The sequence below is a fragment of the Trematomus bernacchii genome, unplaced genomic scaffold (genome assembly GCF_902827165.1).
Source record: "Trematomus bernacchii unplaced genomic scaffold, fTreBer1.1, whole genome shotgun sequence".
Taxonomy (NCBI): domain Eukaryota; kingdom Metazoa; phylum Chordata; class Actinopteri; order Perciformes; family Nototheniidae; genus Trematomus; species Trematomus bernacchii.
The window spans coordinates 15,760,826-15,783,961 of NW_022987714.1; the positions used below are offsets into that span (position 1 = coordinate 15,760,826).

At 40.2% G+C, this 23,136-nt stretch overlaps 1 protein-coding gene across 1 annotated transcript in view; it reads left to right on the forward strand.

Moving 5' to 3' along the window:
• necab2 (N-terminal EF-hand calcium binding protein 2) overlaps positions 1 to 23,136 on the forward strand; it is a 141,160-nt gene that overhangs the window by 2,891 nt on the left and 115,133 nt on the right. Inside the window, exon 2 of the mRNA XM_034142112.1 lies at positions 6,195 to 6,219. Within this exon, the coding sequence (XP_033998003.1) occupies positions 6,195 to 6,219 (25 nt within the window). The remainder of the gene's footprint in view (positions 1 to 6,194; positions 6,220 to 23,136) is intronic.

Sequence of the window (23,136 nt, forward strand, 5' to 3'; positions counted from 1 at the left end):
TAATTCAAAGCGAGTTCTTTCGCTGTTACCTAAGTCAATCTTTTTTTCATGAAATTAGGTATCAAACTAACAATTTATTTAATTATCTAATCTGCAAACTTGACGAATAATTTATAAACACAAATGTGCCAAAACACATGCTAAGAAGAAACGTCTTCATCATCTTGACAACCAATGCGCTGAATCTAAAAAACATTCACCAACTTGATGAAAAATGCTTAACATTTACTAAAAGTGCTGTAAATAAGAACCCGCTGCAATAAGCGTAAAAAGTAAACCATTGTTATGGTCCATTTTACAGTATATGACAGTTTCATAGGTTTTTCAATTATGTTCTTCAGTGGGACCTATGTAACGCCACATCCTGTCAGGGTAAAGTTAATGTTAAATAAATACCCTGACAAAAATGGGGCCACCTGCCCAGTAAGTTGGAAACATTTCTAATTAAGTTGTCATTTTTGTTCTTCACAAGAATAATGAAAGCTACAATGGCCCACTGGTGGCAGGTTGTTTTCCAGAAAAAACAAGATCCAAAGGAAAACACCCACTTGTGTTCAAAGTGTTCCGATTTAAAAGTAATTTTGTGAAATTTGTAGCTCGCAACAAACATGATTGATGCTTGAAATGAATAGTAAGACACACACACAGAATAACTCCATGCATCTCACTCTCACTCTCTTTCTTCCTGTCTTTTCATTTCATCTTAAGCTTCCCCCTCACCGTGTCTTCTACCTCTACTCTGTCATTGTTGCGGTCTCCTGGCAGTTGTCAGTAGGAACAGTTTACATCACACAGGAGCAGACCTGCCACTTTCTATCCCACAGGGAAAGAGGCTTTCACAGAAGCTATAAATAAGCCCCCAGAACCTTGTGTGTTCACATGCATAGAACGTTGTTACACTGCAAGTAATCGTCAATCAGTTGTTGATCAGCGACTTTGAGTGTGTTCATAATCATTGTGAGTTTTTATCCCCTGCTGGGTGAGTAAACCTTTCAGTCCTTTGTATTATCATACTCCATTGCACGTTATCTACAGATAGATACACTTTGTTGGCTTATTATCATGTGGACTGCCCAAGTTAACAAATTGAATGGAAGACGGAACATCTCATTTGCAGTAATTCACCCACTGGGGTCTTTTTTGCGGGGAAGAATTGGTCGTTCTGTTCTACTAAAAAAAACACATTACGTGTGTTTAACCATCTGTCACTTCAGCTGAAATGTGACTTAATGTTCGTGTTCTGCTCCACTGACAGATCAATTTACAGGGCACATTTATGGGAAAAAGGAAATGCATCAGCTTCACTCTACAAATACAGCATGTTCGATTGCTGCTAATGGCATCTGAAGGAGCTTTTTATTTCTTACATCTCTCGCATAACTTCTAAATCAAAGCCTTACACTGATGTTTAGTTTAGTCTTTTTCTGGAGAAAATATAAAAGATTCCTCGCAAAAGATAAGGGAAGAGTTTGGTTTCATGAATACATTAAATACTGCACCCACACTTTTCATTTGTTGCTTAGTAAAACATATTGATTGATTGATTTTAAAGGATGGAAAAAAAGAAAATTGAATATGCTTCTGTCCTTAACAATTTAAGAAAATGTGATGGTTTCACTATTTCTACCTCAAAAGTAAGTATCTGGCAAGCAAAGAAAATCATGCTTAGCCTACATATCCAATCTGGCCTGAGAATCCCCTAAGAAGACTTTGAGGAAGTGGAAGTGGAGAAGAGCATCTGGACATTTTGCCAGGCCTGACTCCGATAAGGGAGTACAATTAATAGATGGATGAATCCAACAGGCCTGAGAGGACCAAGGTTCAAGCCCTAAGGACACATATTAGCTTTTGAAAATCTAGAATAGAGGTTTAATTTAACAAGTTTAAAAGTTTTGCTGTTTATAAATGTCAACTTTGTGCCATTCTTGCTATTAAGATGGGAAGCGTCATTGTTCTGAACCTTTGAATTTTGATTTCAAGAAATCCTTACCTCAATTTGATTTCCAACAAAGTTATCAACGAGACCCAGATGGAGAAATGACAAGAAGTTGCATGTCTTCATGAGGATGTGAATAGCATGCTTACCTGATCCCAAGTTCCATATTGTAACGGGCCGTCTCCACAGCAGCGTTAAAAAGTCTTGAAACGCTTCTGCCCATTCACTTTGAATGGGGTGACGTCACTTTCCCTCACTTTTCGCCGGAATGCATTGTGGGCAGGCGAGCGGAGATTCTCAGGATTTTCAAGATTCAAAGTTGAACAATGTTCAACTTTTGAAGCTGAGGTGGAAGCGGCAGCCAATCAAATCCCGTGTACGCAAATCTGGCAGTTCAAGCTCTAGCCAATCAAACGGCGTGTATGCTGGGAGAGACATACCGCAGAGGTCATTTCCTCATATTCCAAAAAATGGAGGAGAAATTAGCGGTAGCGAATCAATCACCCGGTGCTTTATGACCAGACCTACCGGGATATAAACCGGAGGAGCCAGGCATGGAGGGAGGTGGCAGAGACAGTGGTAGGTTTTCGCCTGTTTTGGGGAGTTTATATCCAGTTTACTTCAGGCTTTTTTGCTTCGTATGTCCCGGACGGGAGATTCATGTGATTGGTTGCTCGCAAAAAATCCTCAAGCTTCAGATACGCCCACCTCCAAGATTTTTTTAACGCTGCTGTGGAGACGGCCCGTAATGGTCAGCACTCTGGACTCTCATTTCATTTCATTTCAAATCTTTATTTAACCAGATTGTCCCTTGAGATCATAGATCTCTTTTTCAAGGGAGACCTGCAGCAGTTAGGTTCCACATGAAACATAAAACAACATAAAACAATAGAGGATATCATACAACATATTTACAAGCTACATTTACATACTTATCAACATTTACAAATACCCATAGTTTCAATCCATGGATCCAACAACCTACTGTAGATCTGTGATCACGCAAAAGAAGTATGGTTGATAGGTTGTAAAGCCATGAAACTTCTCAGATTTCATCTTAAAACCAAAGACCCATCTTTCGGATGTACATTTGTGTTCTGAATGTCAGGCATGACCAAAGCTTTGTTGATATATGTCAGCCTTCAAGATGGCTTCCTTACCCCAGATGTCTGGGATCACCTTTAGGGACGGTAAAGCTGCTAAGATATTCATAAGAGGAAGTGAGAAAAGAACTGCTGCGCCTGCATGTTGAAGGTACCACTTAAGATGCTTGCGAGGCATTCAGGGCACGTCCTCTTGGGATGAGACCCCAGTGCCCGGCTAGAAAAATCCTGAAAGTACTACAGTACATATCCAATCTTCTCTGGGAATTCCTCGGGGTCACTAAGAAGACCTGGAGGATGCCGAAGTGAAGGAGAGCAACTTGTGTGACTGTGCCTGAGTCTGGTTCCACTATGACCTGACCTGGATAGGGGATGGAAATAGGTGGATGGATGAGCAGTATAGGCTGGGGAAATGGTACAATGAGCAGTCTTGCAAGACATGCCGCTTTTAGTTTGTGGGTGCAAGAAGTCCTAGGTTCAAGCCTAGAGCGCTTCAAAGTCTCTGCTTAGTTCAAATTAAAGGGGACCTATCATGCAAAATGCACTTTTGTACGTCTTTTATACATGAATATGTGTCCCCGGTGTTCCAGGGAACTCACCAAGTGTCAGAAAACACAACCCTCTCTATTTTCCTCCATACCCAAATCTCTAAAAAAGGGGCTGCAACGGATCTGATAAAAACTGATCCAGATTTGAACACTGTCCTGACGTCAGGACGGTGGCGCTACGGCTATTGGGCCAACTCCACCAATCAGGAGGAGACAGCCACGGCCATTGCCATTCGAAAGCGCTGGAGACGCTGTAGTACATATGCCAGGCCTGTAAGTGGCACTGTAGTCTGCCACAAAAGCAGCGAAGAAGACTTGGTTACCATGGTTACCCTTCTGTTTATTCTCCGCTGTGGCTTTTTTTCTCCCTCCCCGAGGCAAGCGTTTGCTCTCGCTGCAATGCAATCCCTCCCCGTCGAGGCAAGCACTGTAATTCTCTCCGGTTAGTCCACCAGCAGATGACAAACACCCACCTCTCCGCCTCTTCCAAGGAACGAGGGGACCGTGCGGCAGAGTTTCAGTTTCAGTTCCTTTCGCCGGTCAAGATGTCCGTTAAAGTTGAAATCTTCCGGATAAAATTAGAAAAGTGCCGGTCAAAGGTCTTCTTTGTTATTTATTGAGCTTTAAAACTAATTAATAACGACTCTATATAATAAAACACGGAGATCTCTTTTTCTCCCCCTCTTCTGACAGCCCAGCAGTTGATCAGAGCACGGCTCACCTCTCCTGCAGGGGGGCGTGGTCAGCAGAATCAGACCCGTAGACAGCAAACAACACATAGAGCGAAATGAGGCATGGGTAAAATGCATGATCTGTTTGGTATTTTGAAAACAGAAACGTATAAATATACCTTATATAGGTATGACCCTACAATATATCATTTAAATATAGCATGATAGGTTTCCTTTAAGTATTATATTTAATTAGCTTCATAGTATAATTGTCTAAGTCCTATTTGAAGGTTTTGAGAAAATTAAGAAAACACTTTATTTTCTTTCTGTCAATGAATCAGGAGCTGCTCTGGAGGCTTTAACTCCTGTTTTTCTTCTTCAATCTGTCGCCCGGTGTCCGTGTTACTTCCTGACCATTCTTCTTTCTCTCTTGAATCAAAGAGAAGAGCTAATGCTTCACTTGTGGTCAGCCGAGCCTTGTTTTTCATGGTGGACGCCATCTTTGTATGTAGCGTCGAAAATGGCTAAGTCAAAGAGATGACTTAGATAGTGATTTTGGAACGTGAAAAGCATTCTGATGCCTGATAGGCAATAATGCACGGGGATCAGCAGTGTTAGGAGAGTAGAGTTAGGCAGATATCTCAAGACTTAGGCAATTTTGCCATGAAGCTAATGATTTGTCAAATGGGGATGCAAGATGGGGTCTTGATGGAACAAAATCACAAGTTAATCGCACCTAAACTTAAAGAACCCTTTTCCTACCAAGCTCTTTAACAACTTCTCACTTATGAGAGTCAACTGAAACAAAACAATGGAAGCATGTGAATTCTTAGTGGAGCCATCAAAATACTTTTTTTCAAGGGGGAGCTGTTGACAATGATGTACAGCACGTTCTACCTTTTGTTTTCAAGCAATAACGTTGTCCTTGATAACTACTTAGCAGTTGCTTAATAAGCTGTCTTGGGATATTCCTGAGGCTAGCAAAACTCTATCAAGCGTAAGTGTGTTTCCTGTCAAAAACTGCAGCCAAGATGATTTGCATGGCTCGTTGGTCACTGCATGCGTAATCAGCTAATATTCGCTGACTTTAATTCCAGCACTGTGTGATAAAACGTGATGGGTATTAAAGTGATTTCAGAAGTAGATAAGATAAATACAATGTTTACAGAAAAATGGAAGGAGTTAGTATTACTACTGTATGTCAACCCCATGTAACTACCACCACAGACTAAGTCACTTTCCAAACCCTTTGATTTGTATAGGTGTTGTTTAAGCAATAGCTCACGACAGGCCGTGGTATATGGTCATTATATCACAGTTAAGGGGCGTGGTTCGGCCCAACGCAAAGTAGAATGGCTTACGTGGTTACTTGTATAGGTTGAGGTTGTTCTAGGCTGTTGCTTGGCGTGGCGAGAATGTTGCTCCACTTTCTCCGGTCCCCGAGATTCGGCTTCCAGTAGCTCTGGAGAGAGCTTTCGCACCTGTGGCCACTAACGGTCATCATTTCTCTGCTTTGTTTCAAGACCCGCATCAGAAAGCTTTTGAATGGTGATACTTTTCCAGTTGGTCTACCTGCTCTTCACGTAGCTCTGCATGTCGTCGTTTAGGTGCTTTTTTTCTGGAGATAGGCACTCCTCAATCCACTCCTCCATAGTAAGACCCCCCCGGAGGTCGAAGTTAACCTTAAATGTTTCCATCTTAAGCTTTGTTAGTTAGTTAGTTTCGTAACGGACGTAATGTAACAGTTGTAACGGTTGTAGCTTTTGTCAGACGCGGAGGGATACATGACTTGTGAAAAGTAACTACAATTCCACCCGTGATATACGCTCATTATATCTATGTATCTATATATGAAAGTACATTTTCCCTGCTTCTTACAGGTCAATGCAAAAACCTTCAATGATACTAACGACACCTTCTTGCTTTCTGTTCACAGATATTCAGAAGAGCTGACAAAGATGGTGAGTGAATTCATTAATTGTCTTTATTAAATAAAAAATGTTATACCTTGAACATTATCCATTACAGTTCTTTCTGGGATTTACTGTATAATGATATATATATATATTGATAGACAGATAATGTATTCTTATAGACACTATCATTTCAGGTTATAGATGACTTGCCTTATTAAAATTATTTAATTATTTAAAAGAAAACCGATCTAGAATGAAAAGACTTACTAAAAAATCAATAGATATTCTTTGTATACCATTGATTCCTGAGCCTTTTACCATGATTTTAATTGTAACAGATAAATACTAAAAACTAAACATAAACATTTTCTTATTAGAATTGATTTATTTCTCATGTCATTTCCGGCCTTGCTAGAATGACAGAAAAGCCTTGAATATATGTATTTGTATTATATGTCTGTCGTCTATTCTGATGGAAATTAAAATGCAAAATGACGTTTCCAAAAATGTTTTGGAGCTTTCATTTTGGTGCAATTTCAAAAATCCAGGCACATTCTGTCAGTAATGAGATTTGTAATGGCGGCATTCCAGTTTGGAATTGTGCGTATACTTGCTCACCGTTATTTCATACAGTTTGCATCTGTAGTTTTGCATCCAGGGGCAAACATGTACCAAAGGCGAATCTAACAAACAAACCTGTTCCTGAACTATCTTGGCCTCTTTGGGAATGTCTTCAGACAGATGATAGTCAGAGATGCGTTTCCTCTGCTTTGTGCAGCGGAACACTCTTCAGCATGAAGCTCTGTTGCAGTCTGAGCTGCTGCGGCAGTGTGCTGTATTTTTAGCATGTTGGGACATTAAAAGTGTTTTCAGAAGGGGAAAGTTTATATTGCTGTGTAGCTTTGCCAGTGAGCGGTTTGTTTATACCCTCTGGCATCTACGTACTGATACTCTCTCTCTATCTATCTCTTCATCTTCCTCTCTCTTCTTCCCTTACATCTCCTCCTCTATCTATCTTTCCTATTTCTTATCCTTCCCCTTCTCTCCTCTTTTATCCCATCACTCTGCCGTTGACTAAAAGGATTTAACTAATGAGGAAACAGCATAAAAAAGATGCGCTTTCATAGCAGCCAGATGGCCATTTGCTCTTCCAGTGTGTGTGTGTGTGTGTGTGTGTGTGTGTGTGTGTGTGTGTGTGTGTGTGTGTGTGTGTGTGTGTGTGTGTGTGTGTGTGTGTGTGTGTGTGTGTGTGTGTGTGTGTGTGTGTGTGTGTGTGTGTGGAAAAAAAAAATGATAACGTTGCACTCCAAAACTTTATGAAATCTACCAAACATGACAATTCTAAATGTAAATTAGTATTAAATAACATATATATTTAATATTTGTTTTAGTTCACTTCGAGAAGCTACTGAAAACTATGATTAACATTTTAGTTAACTTCATTCCACATATTGCAGTCAATATCTCAACCAAAATGGGCAAAGGTGCTACGCTTTCACATATAGAAAAGGCGAGGTGCGCTGGTTTATAACATGCAAAATAAAATGGGGCGCAGTAATCTCCATTATCTTGTTCTCAATCATTGAAATCCAAAATCGTAAATGAAAAAACGAATTGATTGATCACCCAGCTCTTGTTAGTACAGTCGCAGTGTGTGTGCGTGTGTGTTTGAGTGTGTGCAAATGTATAGGAAAAAAATCAATTTGTCAAATGAAGTAGAAGACTAGCAAACATACTGTACTGTAAACAATTTTTCCAGATGATTTAACTTTGACATCATTGCTGCATGGCATTTGTATCTTGCCTGGGGTTACTCTAAAAGATGATTGAGCCTTTACAGCGGGCTGTTGCATCAGCTGTCAACATTTTAAATGGTTGCACTTCCTAATTACCAAGAGCTCAGAAAAGGAAAGGTAGCGTCAACAACATTTACATTTCATGCCGATCTTATCCCATACAGAGAGCTCTCATCTTTTCACAACGAAGCTGTGTAACTTTGCGATGACGGTCTCTCCATTGCTGCTCAAAACAGAGAGTCTTCATAGAGGAAGATATAAGTGTGGATGGGTGAGGAGCATCACAGCAGGAGAAAGGAGAGACTGAGAGTTAGTAACAGAGATTGAAGAAGGAATGACAGATATCATGAAGAAACGTAGTCATTTGATGTATGGAACGCACGCTGCAGAGAAAGAGCCAGCGAACAGAAGCTGAAGAAGAGCTATTTTTATCCTCCTCCTCTCTCCTGGGAGAAGACCGGAGAACTGTTTTAATGAGCGAGAGAAGGGAGAATGGGGATGCTGAGGGGGAGAAGAGAGAATTGTTAAAAGAGAAGGTGCGGGGAGGGGGGAGATTGACAGAAAGAGAGGCGGGAGGTGGCAGAGTCTAAAAGGGGGAGAGGGTTAACAGAGAGAAAGACAAAGTGAGGAAAAACGGAGAGTGTCGTATATCTGACAGCGGGGCAGTAAATGATATTTAATTGGTCGAGTTCTGTCTTAACATTCATGGCACATATTTCAGGGAAGACCTTCCTGCTCCCGAGCTGCTGAAACAGCAAGCCAGAAAGAGTGTGAACATTAGTGTGTGAGCACATCTACTTCAAATACAAGTTGCATGCATCGCAGATAATTTTCTGTGTGCTCTAAGTGTATCAGTATGCCTGTTTGAATGTGTGTATGTGCGCATTCTGTGCGTGTTGTTTGCGATTATCACACCTGACTCAAAGACATTGTTTTTCAGCAATCACCAATCATTCTATGAAATAGTTGCATCATTTGACAGCACTTGGTTTACTGTTTGCACTTGCAGCAGCACCTCTAATATGACACAGTTCACTGAGCCGCTGCCGTTTGATACTTAATCCTTGCAAGTAAAATGGAAATGTTAGGAAATAGTAACTTGGGTTATTATTCTATTTGCATGTTTTTTATGTCACTGCAGACTAAATGAAATCAAGGTGTACTTGCATTTTAATTGTACTTCTAAAATGAAAAATGCTTTTTATCCTGACTCTTGGGCTGCAAAACGTAATTGTTTTTTCCTACAATTACTTTTGTTCCCCATTTACCTACTTTGGTCGTGAAAAATTGAATGCATAAACAAGTTTTACAGACATTTATCCCACCTATATATCTGCTGATTTGTATGTACCCACTACTCAGTGTACACTGAGAGTTTCTGCCTGTTTTACAGCTGTAATGTTGTATTGTCACTGCAGGAAAAAACTGTGTTACTAATAACATTGATGATGGCTCTGTTTTATTTAATCTGCCAAGTAAGACTGTCAACCAGCACGCAAAACAACCTCTGTTGAACTTGTGTATAATGATGCAGGGAATTATGCAAGGGCACCAAACTCTATGTAGTGTGGAATTAGGTGTCAGATCATGCAATATGGAAGTATAGGTTAATACTAACGTAAATGCTCGGCTGAGTTCAATTTAGCTTCTTGATTTTAAGGTTCCTGGTGCTGTCCTCTTTTATAGTCGTCACGTTTAATGTCAAATGTAGCACATTTTTAATATAATTTACAGAAGCAGAACATTAAAACATGCTGATTGATGCACGTTGATACATCAATCAATTATTGATTATTTCAAATGTATAACCTGTAGTGGCTTATATTTACTGTCCATCATTTTTGCGTGGAATTTCTGTTCTGTATACAATAATGTTGCGCCTTCAAAAATGTCAACATTAGAAAGTACCTCGTAGTGTCCGTGGCATGTAAAGCACGCTAATTTATACTAACTTTCCGAACCCTATTGGAAAGGATATAAGTCAAAAATCAACTGTCAGAGATAACTCACAATCAAATTGACTCCAGTGTCTAAAATTACGATGTACTGCTCACTATAGAGCAACATTACTACTATCTATTTGAAGTGAACGAGGAAACGGGGAGTGATTTTGTAAACCTCACACGAGAGGTTTAAATATGTAATAAATGTGGAAAAACCTGTGTGGGTCAGCAATGGTTGTGCAAGGTTTTTAAAGTCTGTCTCAAGGGAAGTTGTAGGATATAGAAGTTTATAAAATACTCTGCTATGATTAATGATCTGTTAACCCAGGTTTAACAACATGAAAAGACAAATATGTTGTGGACTGAAATCGGCAAATAGCAAACGTATCCCAATGCTAAGTTTAGTTTTTTTGTTAGCTTGTTAGCTTGTTAGCTTGTTAGCTCATTAGCTCGTTAGCTCGTTAGCTTGTACCTTGCAGTGGCTGTCACTGTTAGTCGTTGTGGAACATTTATTTATATCTAGCAGTATTTTTTGGTTGGATATGAAAGAAAGCACCAGAGTTTGGTTCAAATCCAACACCTGCACACTACTAAGTTTGCAAAACATTCTCTGTGCTATTGCTAACAGTTGCTCTCTGTAGTAACAAGTGAAGCTGGTAGTCTGTCAAAGACGTGTCCCTGTAGGTATTTGCGTGTTGCACAGGGATTGGTTGTTTTTGAATTTTAAGAACTGAGTTTTTTCCAATCCTGTGACTTTCACACCTGGTCTAATTAAAGCAGAACTTTGTGGATTTTTGAACTGGCTTTGTATCATTGCAATGTTGGTTGTATATGCAAATGAACAATTTGCGACTTTCTCCCAGGCGTTAGGAGCTCCCTGCTCATTTGCCGACAGAGGGAAGCCGAACATCATTGACACCCACATTGCAATGACTAAATGCCGGTTGAAAAGTAGCAACGCTTCCTTTTAATTGAAAAAAACTAAACATTTTCATGACACCATGTTAGAGAAACACTAACACAACCTAAAATGTTCTATCTGTGTTCTCATTGGTTAGTTGGTAGGTTTATTTATTTATTGTGCTTAGCGCCTTGTGACTCATCAGCCATCTGCTAATTATCGTCACAGTGTTTGACATAAAGACAGAAAGCAGACGGCGTTTAGGGAGGCTTGTTTATCTGTGCTGTCAAGACTAGACAGAATTACAACCTTAAAACCTCTAAGCAAATAGCAGGGTGCAGCTGCTTCGCTTCAGTGTGGCCAAACAGAGCGTATCACTGCTAAATTAATGAAAGTCATTTTCGTTGTACTTATATTATCATTCAATCTGTCTTCTGTTTCTTCTCTTTTTCGCGAATGGTATCATTGCTTCTCAGTCCTTTTTTTTGTCAAGCAATTAAGGTTAGATATGTAAATGTTTTCTTAGCTTTTCTCTCCCCAATGTTATCTGGGAAACCTGGTATTGACACTACATCTACCTCCATAAGAAGTGAAGCTAAAGAGAAAACAACATCTAGCATCTAAAGATGTTTTTATTTCACCAATACCTTAGTGTTTGATCCTAGTGTTAATAATGTATCTGCCCAATAACCACCTTTCCTCAATCTACTTTTCATATTTTTAGACTCTTATAAATCTTGCATAGATAACCTTGACAGCCCTCTGTCACCAATACTTGCCAGTAGAGCAAGTAGCCAGTTACCACAAAGTTTGCTTTCTGTAGCAGTTAGTCATCATCACTCAGTAGCCTACTGTGTTCTCATGCTTCGTTCAAAAGAACTCTGCGGTTGACATTTTCTCAGGTTGAATGTCAATTTGTATACCAAATTATCCAGGTTCATGATGCCAAAGGGCTACTTGTATAAACATATACTTCTTCGACAATTCTGAGCATATTTTAATGTTGTCTACAAGACATATTTCATATTTGCGAACTTTGACTTTGGGTGGGTCCCATAGTGCTTTTTTTCAGAAATGTCTGAGTTTTCTGGAAAGCAGCAGTAATTCCAGCCACTATGGATTATTAGTATTATAGGATGTCATTCTGTCATTGGTTGTCTACATTACATACATATTTTACAGTTAGAATACGCATCTCTAGATTGGGCAATTTTCAAGACCTCCTCAGTTACTTTTTCTATCTACATTTTTTAAGCAGCCATATTCTCCTTTGAATGGAGACATCATTATTTTTGACTGAAGTCCACATGTTCCTTCTCTTCACTGTCTGCATTGAATGTGTTGAGTGAGAGCTGGAGAGAGCAGAACTGAGGATGTGTGAACCGCTAATCAAATCTACATTGTTTACCGGCAAACTCTTCAACCTTTGTTTTTTGTACTTTCGATTTGTTTTCATTTCTGTCAAGTAATTTATCTTACCTACGAGAGTTGGATTATTGGTAGTGTGTGTCAAAGGATCCCGGATATAAATATAGGAGGCAGGGTGAGGACAAAGGTTTGGATGAAGAGTGCTGGCTGTGTCACTGTCACCATAAATAATGAGACAGAGAGGAAAGCAAGGCATAAATGAGAAGAGAAAGACAAACTGACAAGTAGCAGACACGGGGTGAGACAGGGGTGAGAGATGAGGCAGTGCAGAGTAGACATACAGCATGATGGCTCGTACTGGAGCACTTACTGTACTGTAGTTCATGGTTTATTCAACAGGAATTCTTCCTCAAAATAGGAAGGATTACATCTCTGTCTGTTCCTCCACCTGTTTTTAGGGTTGATGTCTCAGCACTTTAAGGTTGACATCTCAGCACTTTGAAGTTTAAAGGAATGATTTTACAGTTTGGGAAACACCTGTATTCAAATTCTTGCCTTGAGTATGACAAAAATATACATAACACTCGACCCAACTCTTTGCAGAAAGCTCAAAACAAAAGTTATTTTGCCATATTTCCCAAAATGTCAAACTAATTCTCAGAAACTGCGTGTGAGCCTCAAACCGTTATTTATTATGCCAGATATTCAGTAATGCCCTCAGGAAGTAGGCTGCATGTTGAAACACATTGAAATGGCCAAATGGTGGTACTACAAATGATGTGTCAGTACCTGATGTCATTGGGCCCAAAAAGTCCTTTTCCCATTGACTTACATTGGGAAAGCTTAATCTGTAAGACTCAAACTAAATCAACTACCCAGTACGAGCTCTGCCATGATGCTGTGGACTGGAGGCGGGGCTTAAGTAAAACACAAGTGCGCCAGCTCTATGGGCCCAAATACAGGTACTTTTGCTCTCGATAGTCAGGCCATTTTGGCTGCATGCGCCACTGAGCAACTATCAGAAGAATGAACTGGGTCCCGTCTACAACGCTGTATTCAGTTCTCTCTATAAATCCATCGTAATGCCAGACTGAGTGTAGGTTTTCAGAAAGATGGGTAGCTGCTAGAATCTGGTTAAAGACACTGGTACTGGCCTACCCTTGATGTGAATGGATCCGGTCATTCAGGATCTGGTCAAACGTTACACTCCTGAACCTGTACCAATCGGCTCGCTATTCCCCTCAACAAAAACACACATGTTTGCTTTCCTGGCTCCAAAATGGTTGAACAAGTTCCCTTTAGATATTAGGTTAAGAGAAACTCTACAGATTTTCTGTCGCAGACTGAAACCCCACCTGTTTCCTCTGTATTCTGTTCTTAGCACAGCACTTAGAAATGTTTGGCTTATTTGAGGAAAATGCAGTAGCACATACAATTGTTTGGTTTATTGAAAGCTTGCAGGATTCTTGCTGTTTTGTATTCATGGTTGATTGCACTTATGGTAAGTCGCTCTGGACAAAAGTATCAGCTGAATTAAATGTAACAGGCTTCCTCAGTTTGTGCGGAAGGAGTGTAAACCACTTAATCTGGAAGTGGTGGTAAGTAATAACCCAGAAACAATGCAAATCAACTCATAGAATGAAACCCGGCTGAAAACATGATTTAAACCCTGATACAGTAGATTTAATGTCTAACTATTACAGTGGAAATAACTTGTACATTGTAGCAGTGAGAGAGCATCGCCAGGCGGCAGCTCATCAGAGCACCAGTCAGTCAGAATGGTGTCATGTGTATCTAATTACCTGCGGTCTTTAATCACTGATGCCGGTGCTAACGAGCCCCACAGTGCCTCATGACGAGGGAGACAGAGACAAGAGGGGAAGTTCTGTCGGAGTGACAGGAAAGGAAGGGAAAACAAAGGAAGGAAAGTGACACAAGAATGTGATATGCTATCATTTTCATTTTATTTTCAAATCATAGGTGTTTCTATTTGAAGTTAATTGTCTGAACAATAAGAACAAGGCTAAATCCCTCGTTATTCTTTTTGTGCTTTGACACAAAACTGTACTGGTATGTATTCTGAGACACCTTTCAAATCCCTCTCTTATGACCATGAACGCATCTCACAAAATTGCAGTTGTGGGACTGGCCATATGTGTGATCAAATTAAGTGATTGCAGCGAAAGTACAGAAGATAAAAACCTTTTTTTCTTTCACCCTTGCTCAGTTTAGGTGTGTGTTGGCTGCAGAGTTGTACACGGGTGGCTGGTTGTTCTAAAATTACTTAATTAAAAATCTTAATGGTGCTGAAACAATTAAATCATATCCAGTCCACTGCTTACAGTGTTCGACTTCAGTGAAAAAAACAGAAAGGAAAAGATTTGTCTAGCTCAATTAAATTAAGACAAAGAAACAAATGTCTCCAATGTGTATGTATAACTGTTGTGTGAGACATTGCAGGGCAAAGCTATGATAAGAGAAGTATGTTTATTTAATCTTGGTACACATAATAACATCCTCATATCCTCATTATACTGCTCTGGTACTACAGAGGTGCTGTATACAGTACAGAACAGCCGGACCATGGGTATATAACATGTATATAAAAGTGTGTTACCATGAGTATATTATCTCACTACATTAGCATTCATGTCTTTCATCCATTGCACTTATGTAAACCGGGATAGTGCTAAAAACTTCAGACGGATACAAGACCACTTTCATAATACTTATACATTATGACAATACTTATTATTTGTCACTTTTGGCTGCATTTAGCATAAATAGGAAAACCAAGTTATCTGCAAAAGACAAAATAAGCTTTTGAAGTCTTTATGGATATGTACGGTAGCCGACGAAGTGACAATATGGCGCATGTGTTGTCAAGATGTTGTTGTCAAGATGTTTCTTTATTTGCATGTGTCCTGGCACATTTGGTTTGTTTATTTGCAGCGTTTGCTAGGCAAAGGGTTCTGGCCCGTTGTAGCGGTTTGCCCCTGTGGGCCGCCGTTCCTATCCAATGTATACAGAAATTATCCCAAACAAACATGCAAGATAAGCAATAAAAAGAATAGTTTGACAAGTTATGCATTCTTATTAACTTTCTTGCCCAGAGTTAGATAATAATATCAATACCACTATCATGTCTTTTGGTAAATGTGAAGTTGATATCACCAGACGGTTAGCTTAGCTTAGCATGAATAGCAAATCAATACTTATAAGACAAGATACTTGTATAGCATGTTTATCAGAGATTTTAATTCTACATTTCAACAAATCCAACCTAACTGTTTTGCTAAGGTAAGCTTCTGGTGGTTTTAGTTTCATATTCAGTGTGCAGACATGAGATTGGTATGGATCGTCTCACCTTAGGACCCGGCTCCACGAGGACGAAAACGGGTTGAATCCGCATATTTCTCATGCGTATAGCCCTCTAAGCTCGACGACGCCGTAAGGGAAACGTAGAAACAGACCCCGCAAACGACAACGGGTCCAAAGGTGGATAGATCTGGGAACGGAGCGCTCTGGGGGGGTCCAACGGGGGCCGTGGAGTCGCCTATACGGTCATTCGTTTTCATAGCCCTGCCTCTCCCCCGCAGGGTTGCCATCGTGCTCCAGTCGCTACTGACCATGCTACAGTTCTTTGTGCAACATCTACAGGAGCTCCTCCTTGAATTCAGATTATTTATCTTTATCTCGATATGGACATAAACGCGAGTGAAGTCTAATCTGACAGGACGGAGACATGCAGCTCCTGCCGCTGTGATGCAGCGGGAGCAAAACACACACTTCAAGTCAGATCATCACCCTTAGCTATTTTAATTACCTCTCAAACTACCTAAACTAGTTATAAATATGTTCATTTTTACTGTCGGGTCACTCATTACAGGATCAGCTGCTGCATGAGACAGACACTGACGCTGTGAGAAGAGAGGAAAAAGAGACAGGCTCAGTGTATTTGATGATTATATATCATTATATCGTCGTTATTCATTTGTTTTAAAGCTCAATAAATAACAATGAAGACCTTTGACCGGCACTTTTATAATTTTGTCCGGAAGATTTAAACTTTAACACACGCTGACCGGCGAAAAACTCTGCCCGGTTCTGTCGGCCCCCACCGCGGAGAATACACAGAAGTGCAGCCATGACAACCATTCTTCTTCGCTGCTTTTGTGGAGGAAGTTGCTGCTTTTGTGGAGGAAGTTACAGCGCCACGTACAGGTTCGGCATATGTACTGCAGCTTTTCCAGCGTTTGGATGTAAACGGAGCCGTCTCGTGGAGCTTGACACAATCCGGTGTATATTGCGTGGGGACGGAAGGTTTTTTGCGGTTGCATTTGCGTTACTCCGATGCGTTTTGCCGTATTTGTCCTCGTGGAGCCGGGGCCTTACTCTTGGCAAGTAAGCGAATAATTGATATAAATGTCAATCTATTCCTTTCAATTAGCAGGGATCAAAGTGAGTGACTTCTTTAGTTTCAAAGCTAAATACATGGACCCATTGTCTACAAAACGAGACATTCAGGCGTCATTATAGCATCACTTGATCATGCAGGAGTCTTGCATGATACAACATGGCTCCTGTAGTTATGAGAATAAAACAGAGCCATGCAGCAGTACACCTGAGTGAGTTAATGTGGTGGTGCAGGAGCTATGAGATGTGAAGGAAACGGCGGAGTGAAAGCAAAAAGGGATTTAGAGCAGGTTCCTTTGGTGGCCTACAGAAGAAAGAGGGAGGGAGGGAGGAGACCACAGGGGATTGAAGTCTCTTTGTTCAGCGTCTTGGTCGTCTGGATCAAAGGCTGGGAGTTAAGACGCCCTTTGAACACTTTTTCTTCACCTGACGCTTTCCCTGCCCTCCACTGGTATCAATCCCACCTTTATATCATTTCTAGTAAAAAGGAGCATGTTGGATTTGGGCCCAGCATTTTTTAATTAGTCCGATATTCAAAGTGCAATAGAAGTCTTTTAAGCATACAACATTTGGGTTGTGTACCCCCAATTTTTTGTATCATACTGTAGTTTTTCTTGGGCATTCTTCAAGAAATATTTTGATTTGCTCTCTCTTACTGTTTTCATTCATTGTCCAACTCTTCTTTCTTTCCTGTTCAATCCACCATCATTTCTCTCCCTCCCTTCCTCTCTGCAGTGCAGTCTGCACCAAGGCTTTTTAAACCGGGCCTTGGTGCTCGCGTGGCATGACTCCCTGGCGAGCCACATTTGGCAGCGCTGCTGAAACAAAGCTGAGCCGCCTGTGGGATGAGTGGGCTATTGGCACCGTCACCCTTCCCTTTCTCTTCCTCCTCACTGCACCCCCTTCTGTAAAGTCTCTACTCTTATCTCCTAACCATTCCATTTCCCTTCATTCTCTCCACCTCGGTCTCTTACTGTATATCCCTCTACTTTTCTATGAGTTAGTCCATACAGTTCCTCCCCATGCTTGTGTAATCGTGTTTGTTCTACCCTTCTTTCCTCTTCATCCTTCCTTCAGTTCCTGATCTCCTCACCAAAGCATCATTCACAAAAGGATTGTGCAGCTTTTGCAGTCTCTAAACCTGCACAACACGACAACAAAATTCCTAAGACACCCCTAACTTTGGCCCTTTCTATGCAAATGAGCATTCCAATCTTGTGGTCTTCTTTTACTTGTGTATGTAATAGATGGAAGAGAAAAGGAAAGGCAGACAATAGGTGAACTAAACTGAGTTAAAGAGGCTGATGATTATGAACTCACTGCTCTCTCCAATAGGGTTAGGGTTACCAGCTCTTAAGGCAATTATCAGTTTAGAACAGAGGTTCTTCAAGTGCCAAATTGTCGCAAGAAAATGTGTACTCTTTCTTCGAGGCATAACTAAGACTGCCAAGTCAGTTCAAGTTCTCTTTTGTATCAAAATAAACTGGTGATAGTCTATCCATTGGTACATGCAAACAGGAAGTGCTAATATTCCTGCATACTTTGAATGGTGCCAATTCAGAAATGAAAAGTTTGTACTTCCTGTCTACTTCATCTAACGGCAATAGTTACCATCCTTTGACGAGCAAATAAAGATAAGACAACGATTATAGTGAGAGTGACACGTAACCAAGCCTAGAATCTCTGATGTCTTTATCAAAGACTAATACAAGTAACAAAAAGCCCTTCGACCAATCATTGACTATAACCCTGAGTGGAAAATACAGGTTTGCGTCATCAGATTCGTTTTTTTCACTGCCTGTTAGGGACCTTTACTGTGACCTTTATTGTACCTGCACACAGGTCTTAAGCAGGCCTTGGATCATGTATTGATGTTATAACAAAGAAGGGGATTGACACCAAAGGGCAAGGGAATTATGAGACCAAACAATTCATCACGAAGAAAGCAAAGCATTTAATCAGTCCATCCAGATTCTCTACTCAAGTGCTGGAGGTGTGAAAGCAATCATTAATTCACTGACGTGACCCTTTCAACCTCTCTCTCTCAGACACACACACAACCTTTTAAGAATCTGAACAAAGAGGCAGCGATGAAATCAGAGCAGCATTGTGTCCTGGACTGATGAGCAGATAGTGAAAGTGTCATGGTACAGTATGTCTAACATTTAAAAAAAACAACATAGTATGGTATGTTGAAGAATCATACAAAATCAACATAGCATAGTATATCGATAAAAATAGTAAAGTCATAGTATAGTCTATCGCAAATATCAGGATACATTTAGTAGTATGTAGAGAATATAAAAAAGACAACATAGTATGTTGCATGTTTAACAAATCTGAATGAAACTCATAGTAAAGTATGTCAAAAATATCCAAATGAACATGATGTACTTTATCGAAAAATATGAGAAAAATATATGGCAACATATCAGATAAAAGAACATAGTATAGTTTGTTGAAAAAAGTCATAGTATGTCAAAAATATCAGAAAATCAACATAGTATGGTATGTGGAAGAAAAGTAATATGGTATGTCAAACATTTCTGAAAAATCTACATCGTAGAGCATGTCAAAAATATTGGTAAAAAAAGTACATAATATAGTATGTTGTAAAAAAAAAGGTCATAGTGTAGTATGTTTAATATGTCATAAAACAATTTAATAGTATAGAATGTCGATTGTAGCAGAAAAAACATAATATAGTAAGTGAATAATATATTGTCAATAAATTATGGCAGATAATGTATTCTTTTGGAATTGCAAATTGTGTCAGTAAAATACAATGCTATTTCTGGCATAGCAGCGAACCACAGAGATTTAAAATCAAACCACAAGTTGTAAAATGTACTCCATATTCAGAATTTCCATATGTTCAGCATTATATCCTATGTAGCTATTCATCTACTAGTTGCATATTTGTTCAGTTCTTGTGAGGACAACTACAGAGTTTATAAATAATAAAAAAACGAGGGGAATGAAATATACAACGTGTTTGATCTTCTGTTTTAAAGTTCTTAGCGTAGTTTCATGGTGATTCAACTTTCGAGGGACAGAAGTAATGGAGCATGTGACATCTTTTAGAAGCAGCATCCATTATTATCTCTCTATGAAATGTGTTTGTTTCTGGATTGCACCGTAATGAGCAGAGGAAGTACCTGCCACAGTGCATGAAAAGTGAGGCGCCTCCATGCAAAAAAACGGTGGGGTTACCATAGCGATCGCAACTACAGGAGATGATTGGCGGTGCTGATGATCAGAGGCAAATCCGCTCAGTGTTTGTTCTTCCCCAAGCTACATATTGGGAGAGAATCTAACAGCGGCTGCTAATTCCTGACTTTTCTCTCTTAATGAGCAGCGGTTGGGAGCTGCCACTCATGGGTGGATGTGATTAATATCTGTGCACACCGGCTGTGTGTATTATTAGAGAAGTGGGGGTCTTCTGTTATGAGCCCTGAAAGCACCAGGAGCACTTAAGACATGACATTTACGTGGCTCATAATGAACACTGTGGCCTCGTCGGTTTTGTCTGGATGTGTGTGTGTCATGTGCGTAATAACTAAAGGTCTCTTCAACCAGGATGGAGAACACTCCATTTAATTTAGCTTTTCAAACTTTGCTTTTTCAATGAGATCGGTGAGCCTCTTAAACTCTTCATGACTACGTTTTCGAGCCCTACATTATGCATTCATTTTTGTACCCTTAAATGGGCATTCACATCCATATTTTGGATTTTCCATACACACCATAATTACACGCCTTTTATACTCATGTTACAACCATATTACTCCGTTATTGCTCCGTTATTACATAAGAAAAAGAAATACAGAAATAATTTAAGGGTTAAATGGTTAAATCCCAATTAACCAGAGCTAATATTGGTGATAATTAATTGTAAAAGAGCTAAGAACAACTGCACATAAAGGTTTAACATGGATTTACCCCCCTTCTTTTTTTTTACATGTCCTGTAAAGCACTGAACAAGCAGATTACCTCAGTTCACATCTAGGCAACAGTAACCCCTAGTTACCACTCAGTTGCCCCTGGTTACAACATCCCTATGTTCTCCTCCCAGGAGGCCTTACGGGCTGCTGTTGCCATGACACCAAAGTAAACCCTCCACCTTCCTCTGCCCCCCTAAAAAGATCCTCTACACAAGACTAACTGCACTTTGCTAAAGACCTGTTTGTCTCACCAGCTGTTGGCCTTCAGTTCCTGATCTGCACTCAGGTGTCGCCCACTCCGAGCTGACTGACTAAACATTCTTTTGGGGTTTTCAGTTGGGCAGTCATCAAATTAAGAAACACCTTTTTTTTATAATATTCCATCCATCCATCATCTACCACTGATCTGAGTCGGGTCGCGGAGGTAGCAGTTCCAGCAGAGAGCCCCAAACATCCCTCTCCCTGGCCCCATCAACCAGCTCTGACTGGGGGACTCCAAGGCGCTCCCAGGCCAGCGTAGATATATAATCCCTCCACCTGGTCCTGGGTCTACCCCTCTGCCTCCTCCCAGCTGGACGTGCCTGGAACACCTTCCTAGGGAGGCGCCCAGGTGGCATCCTTACTAGGTGCCCCAACCACCTCTGCTGGCTCCTCTCAATGTGACGGAGCAGCGGTTCTACTCTGAGTCCCTCCCGGATGACTGAACTTCTCACCTTATCCCTAAGGGAGACGCCAGCCACCCTCCGGAGAACACCCATTTTGAACGCTGCTACCTCCAATCTTGTTGTTTCGGTCATGACCCATCCTTCATGACCATAGGTGAGGATAGGGACGAATATTCCACTCATCTATAAAACTGGGTTTCTCAACAAAGAATCATGCAAAAGTACCACTTCAAAGACATGTGGTCAGAGGTTCATTGGGAATAAGTCATTCAGAATGAAAACAGCATTTATACATGTATAATCTACTAAAGAAAGGTTAAACGACCCAAAACAACCAATAGGACAACAAATGAACAAAGAGGGGGCAACATTGGTTTTTGTTAAGGTGGGTAAGACAATTTAACATGCTCAAGTATCAATTAACTACTTTGATCACTGCTTAATGTTTTGTAAACTTTTTAGCCACGCTAGCAGCATAGCTCTAGGGATAGTAATGGTAATATTCTATTTATGGCACAAAGATGTGGTACAGACAGACTTGGCAATATGACTTTGGTGCTTTTCTGTTTTTCTTGTTACGCCAACATAAGATTGATATTGGTGGTGTTCAGTGAAATATCTCAAACTATTGGATGCATTGTGTTGAAATTTGGTTTGGAAACAGAATAAAAATAAAGACTCAAGCAATCCCTTAAACTTTCAATTTAGCACCATTGTCAGTTTAAATTCCTTATTTTTCCAATACTTTGGTTTATCACCAAGTAGCAAATGAAGCATTCTAGCATGTCGAATTAAGATGCTGAATGTGATAAACATACCTGGCTAACATCAGTGGGTAAGCATTGTCACTGTCAGCATGGATGATGCTAAAGTTGAAGCAGAATTGTCAAACATTTGTTGGTTCAACCTTCACAAATTGTGTTAATCTTTTGTGTACACAAAGTATGGTTTGGTTTGGAATTGGCAATTTGAAGCTGTGATCATGAGCCTTGGGAAATAGTGCCGGGAATATTTTGTATTTTTTTATAATGATAAAAACAATTGCAACCAAAGATAAGCCCAGAAAGCTCATGACCATAAGTAACTAACATAGTCATTGTGATACGGTATTCAAATGTTAAAGTCATTTTCCCAACAATAACCATTATTTTAAGTTAGCATGCTGTAAATAGTGCCAGCTGACCTTAATACTTTCTGTTTGGTAAAACATTTCTCACAGATTTGCCATCACTGTTGACGGTGATCTTAGCATGATTTTAATTATATTTGTATATTTACCTTTCTTCCCACCTGCATCTAAGCCCTGCTCTCACATCCCAGCTGCTCCAGTATTACCGACACACTTCACTGATTTACTGTCGAGTTGTATTTAATATTCACCTCGCAGCTGGCATCTAGTACAACATCTGTTGCCTACAAACATACACCCACGTCACATCAGAGGATTGTTTTCAATATTCTAATTGCAGTGGCTTGCAGCGTCGCCTCACAGCGAGAACTAGCTACAAATCCCAAATGGGGAACCCTCGTTGGCGTCTGTTTGCATAGAGGTCAGAGTTTGAATGAGGTTTTCTTCCATTGTGTGAACAGTGACAAGCCGCCCATCGCGTTCCTCTTCCTTCAAAACCAATGCATGCTGGGATAGCCTCCAGTCCCTGGTGACCCGGGAATAGGAACGGGCACATGGAAAAAAAGAATACATTTGAATAAGTAACATCAAAAGACACCGCAAGACATTAAAATGCAAAGTTTTCGAAGAACAATCCATTTCGTGTTCAATTTAAACACAGACAAGACTAGATGTGATGACAAATCAGCATGCTGGCTCTCCTCGCACAGCAACCCATCTCTGTAGTTTGAATTTAAATCATGCTGCCACCAAGATGAACAGACAGAAACACTTGTCAGGTTAAAGGCCAGAAATTCCAA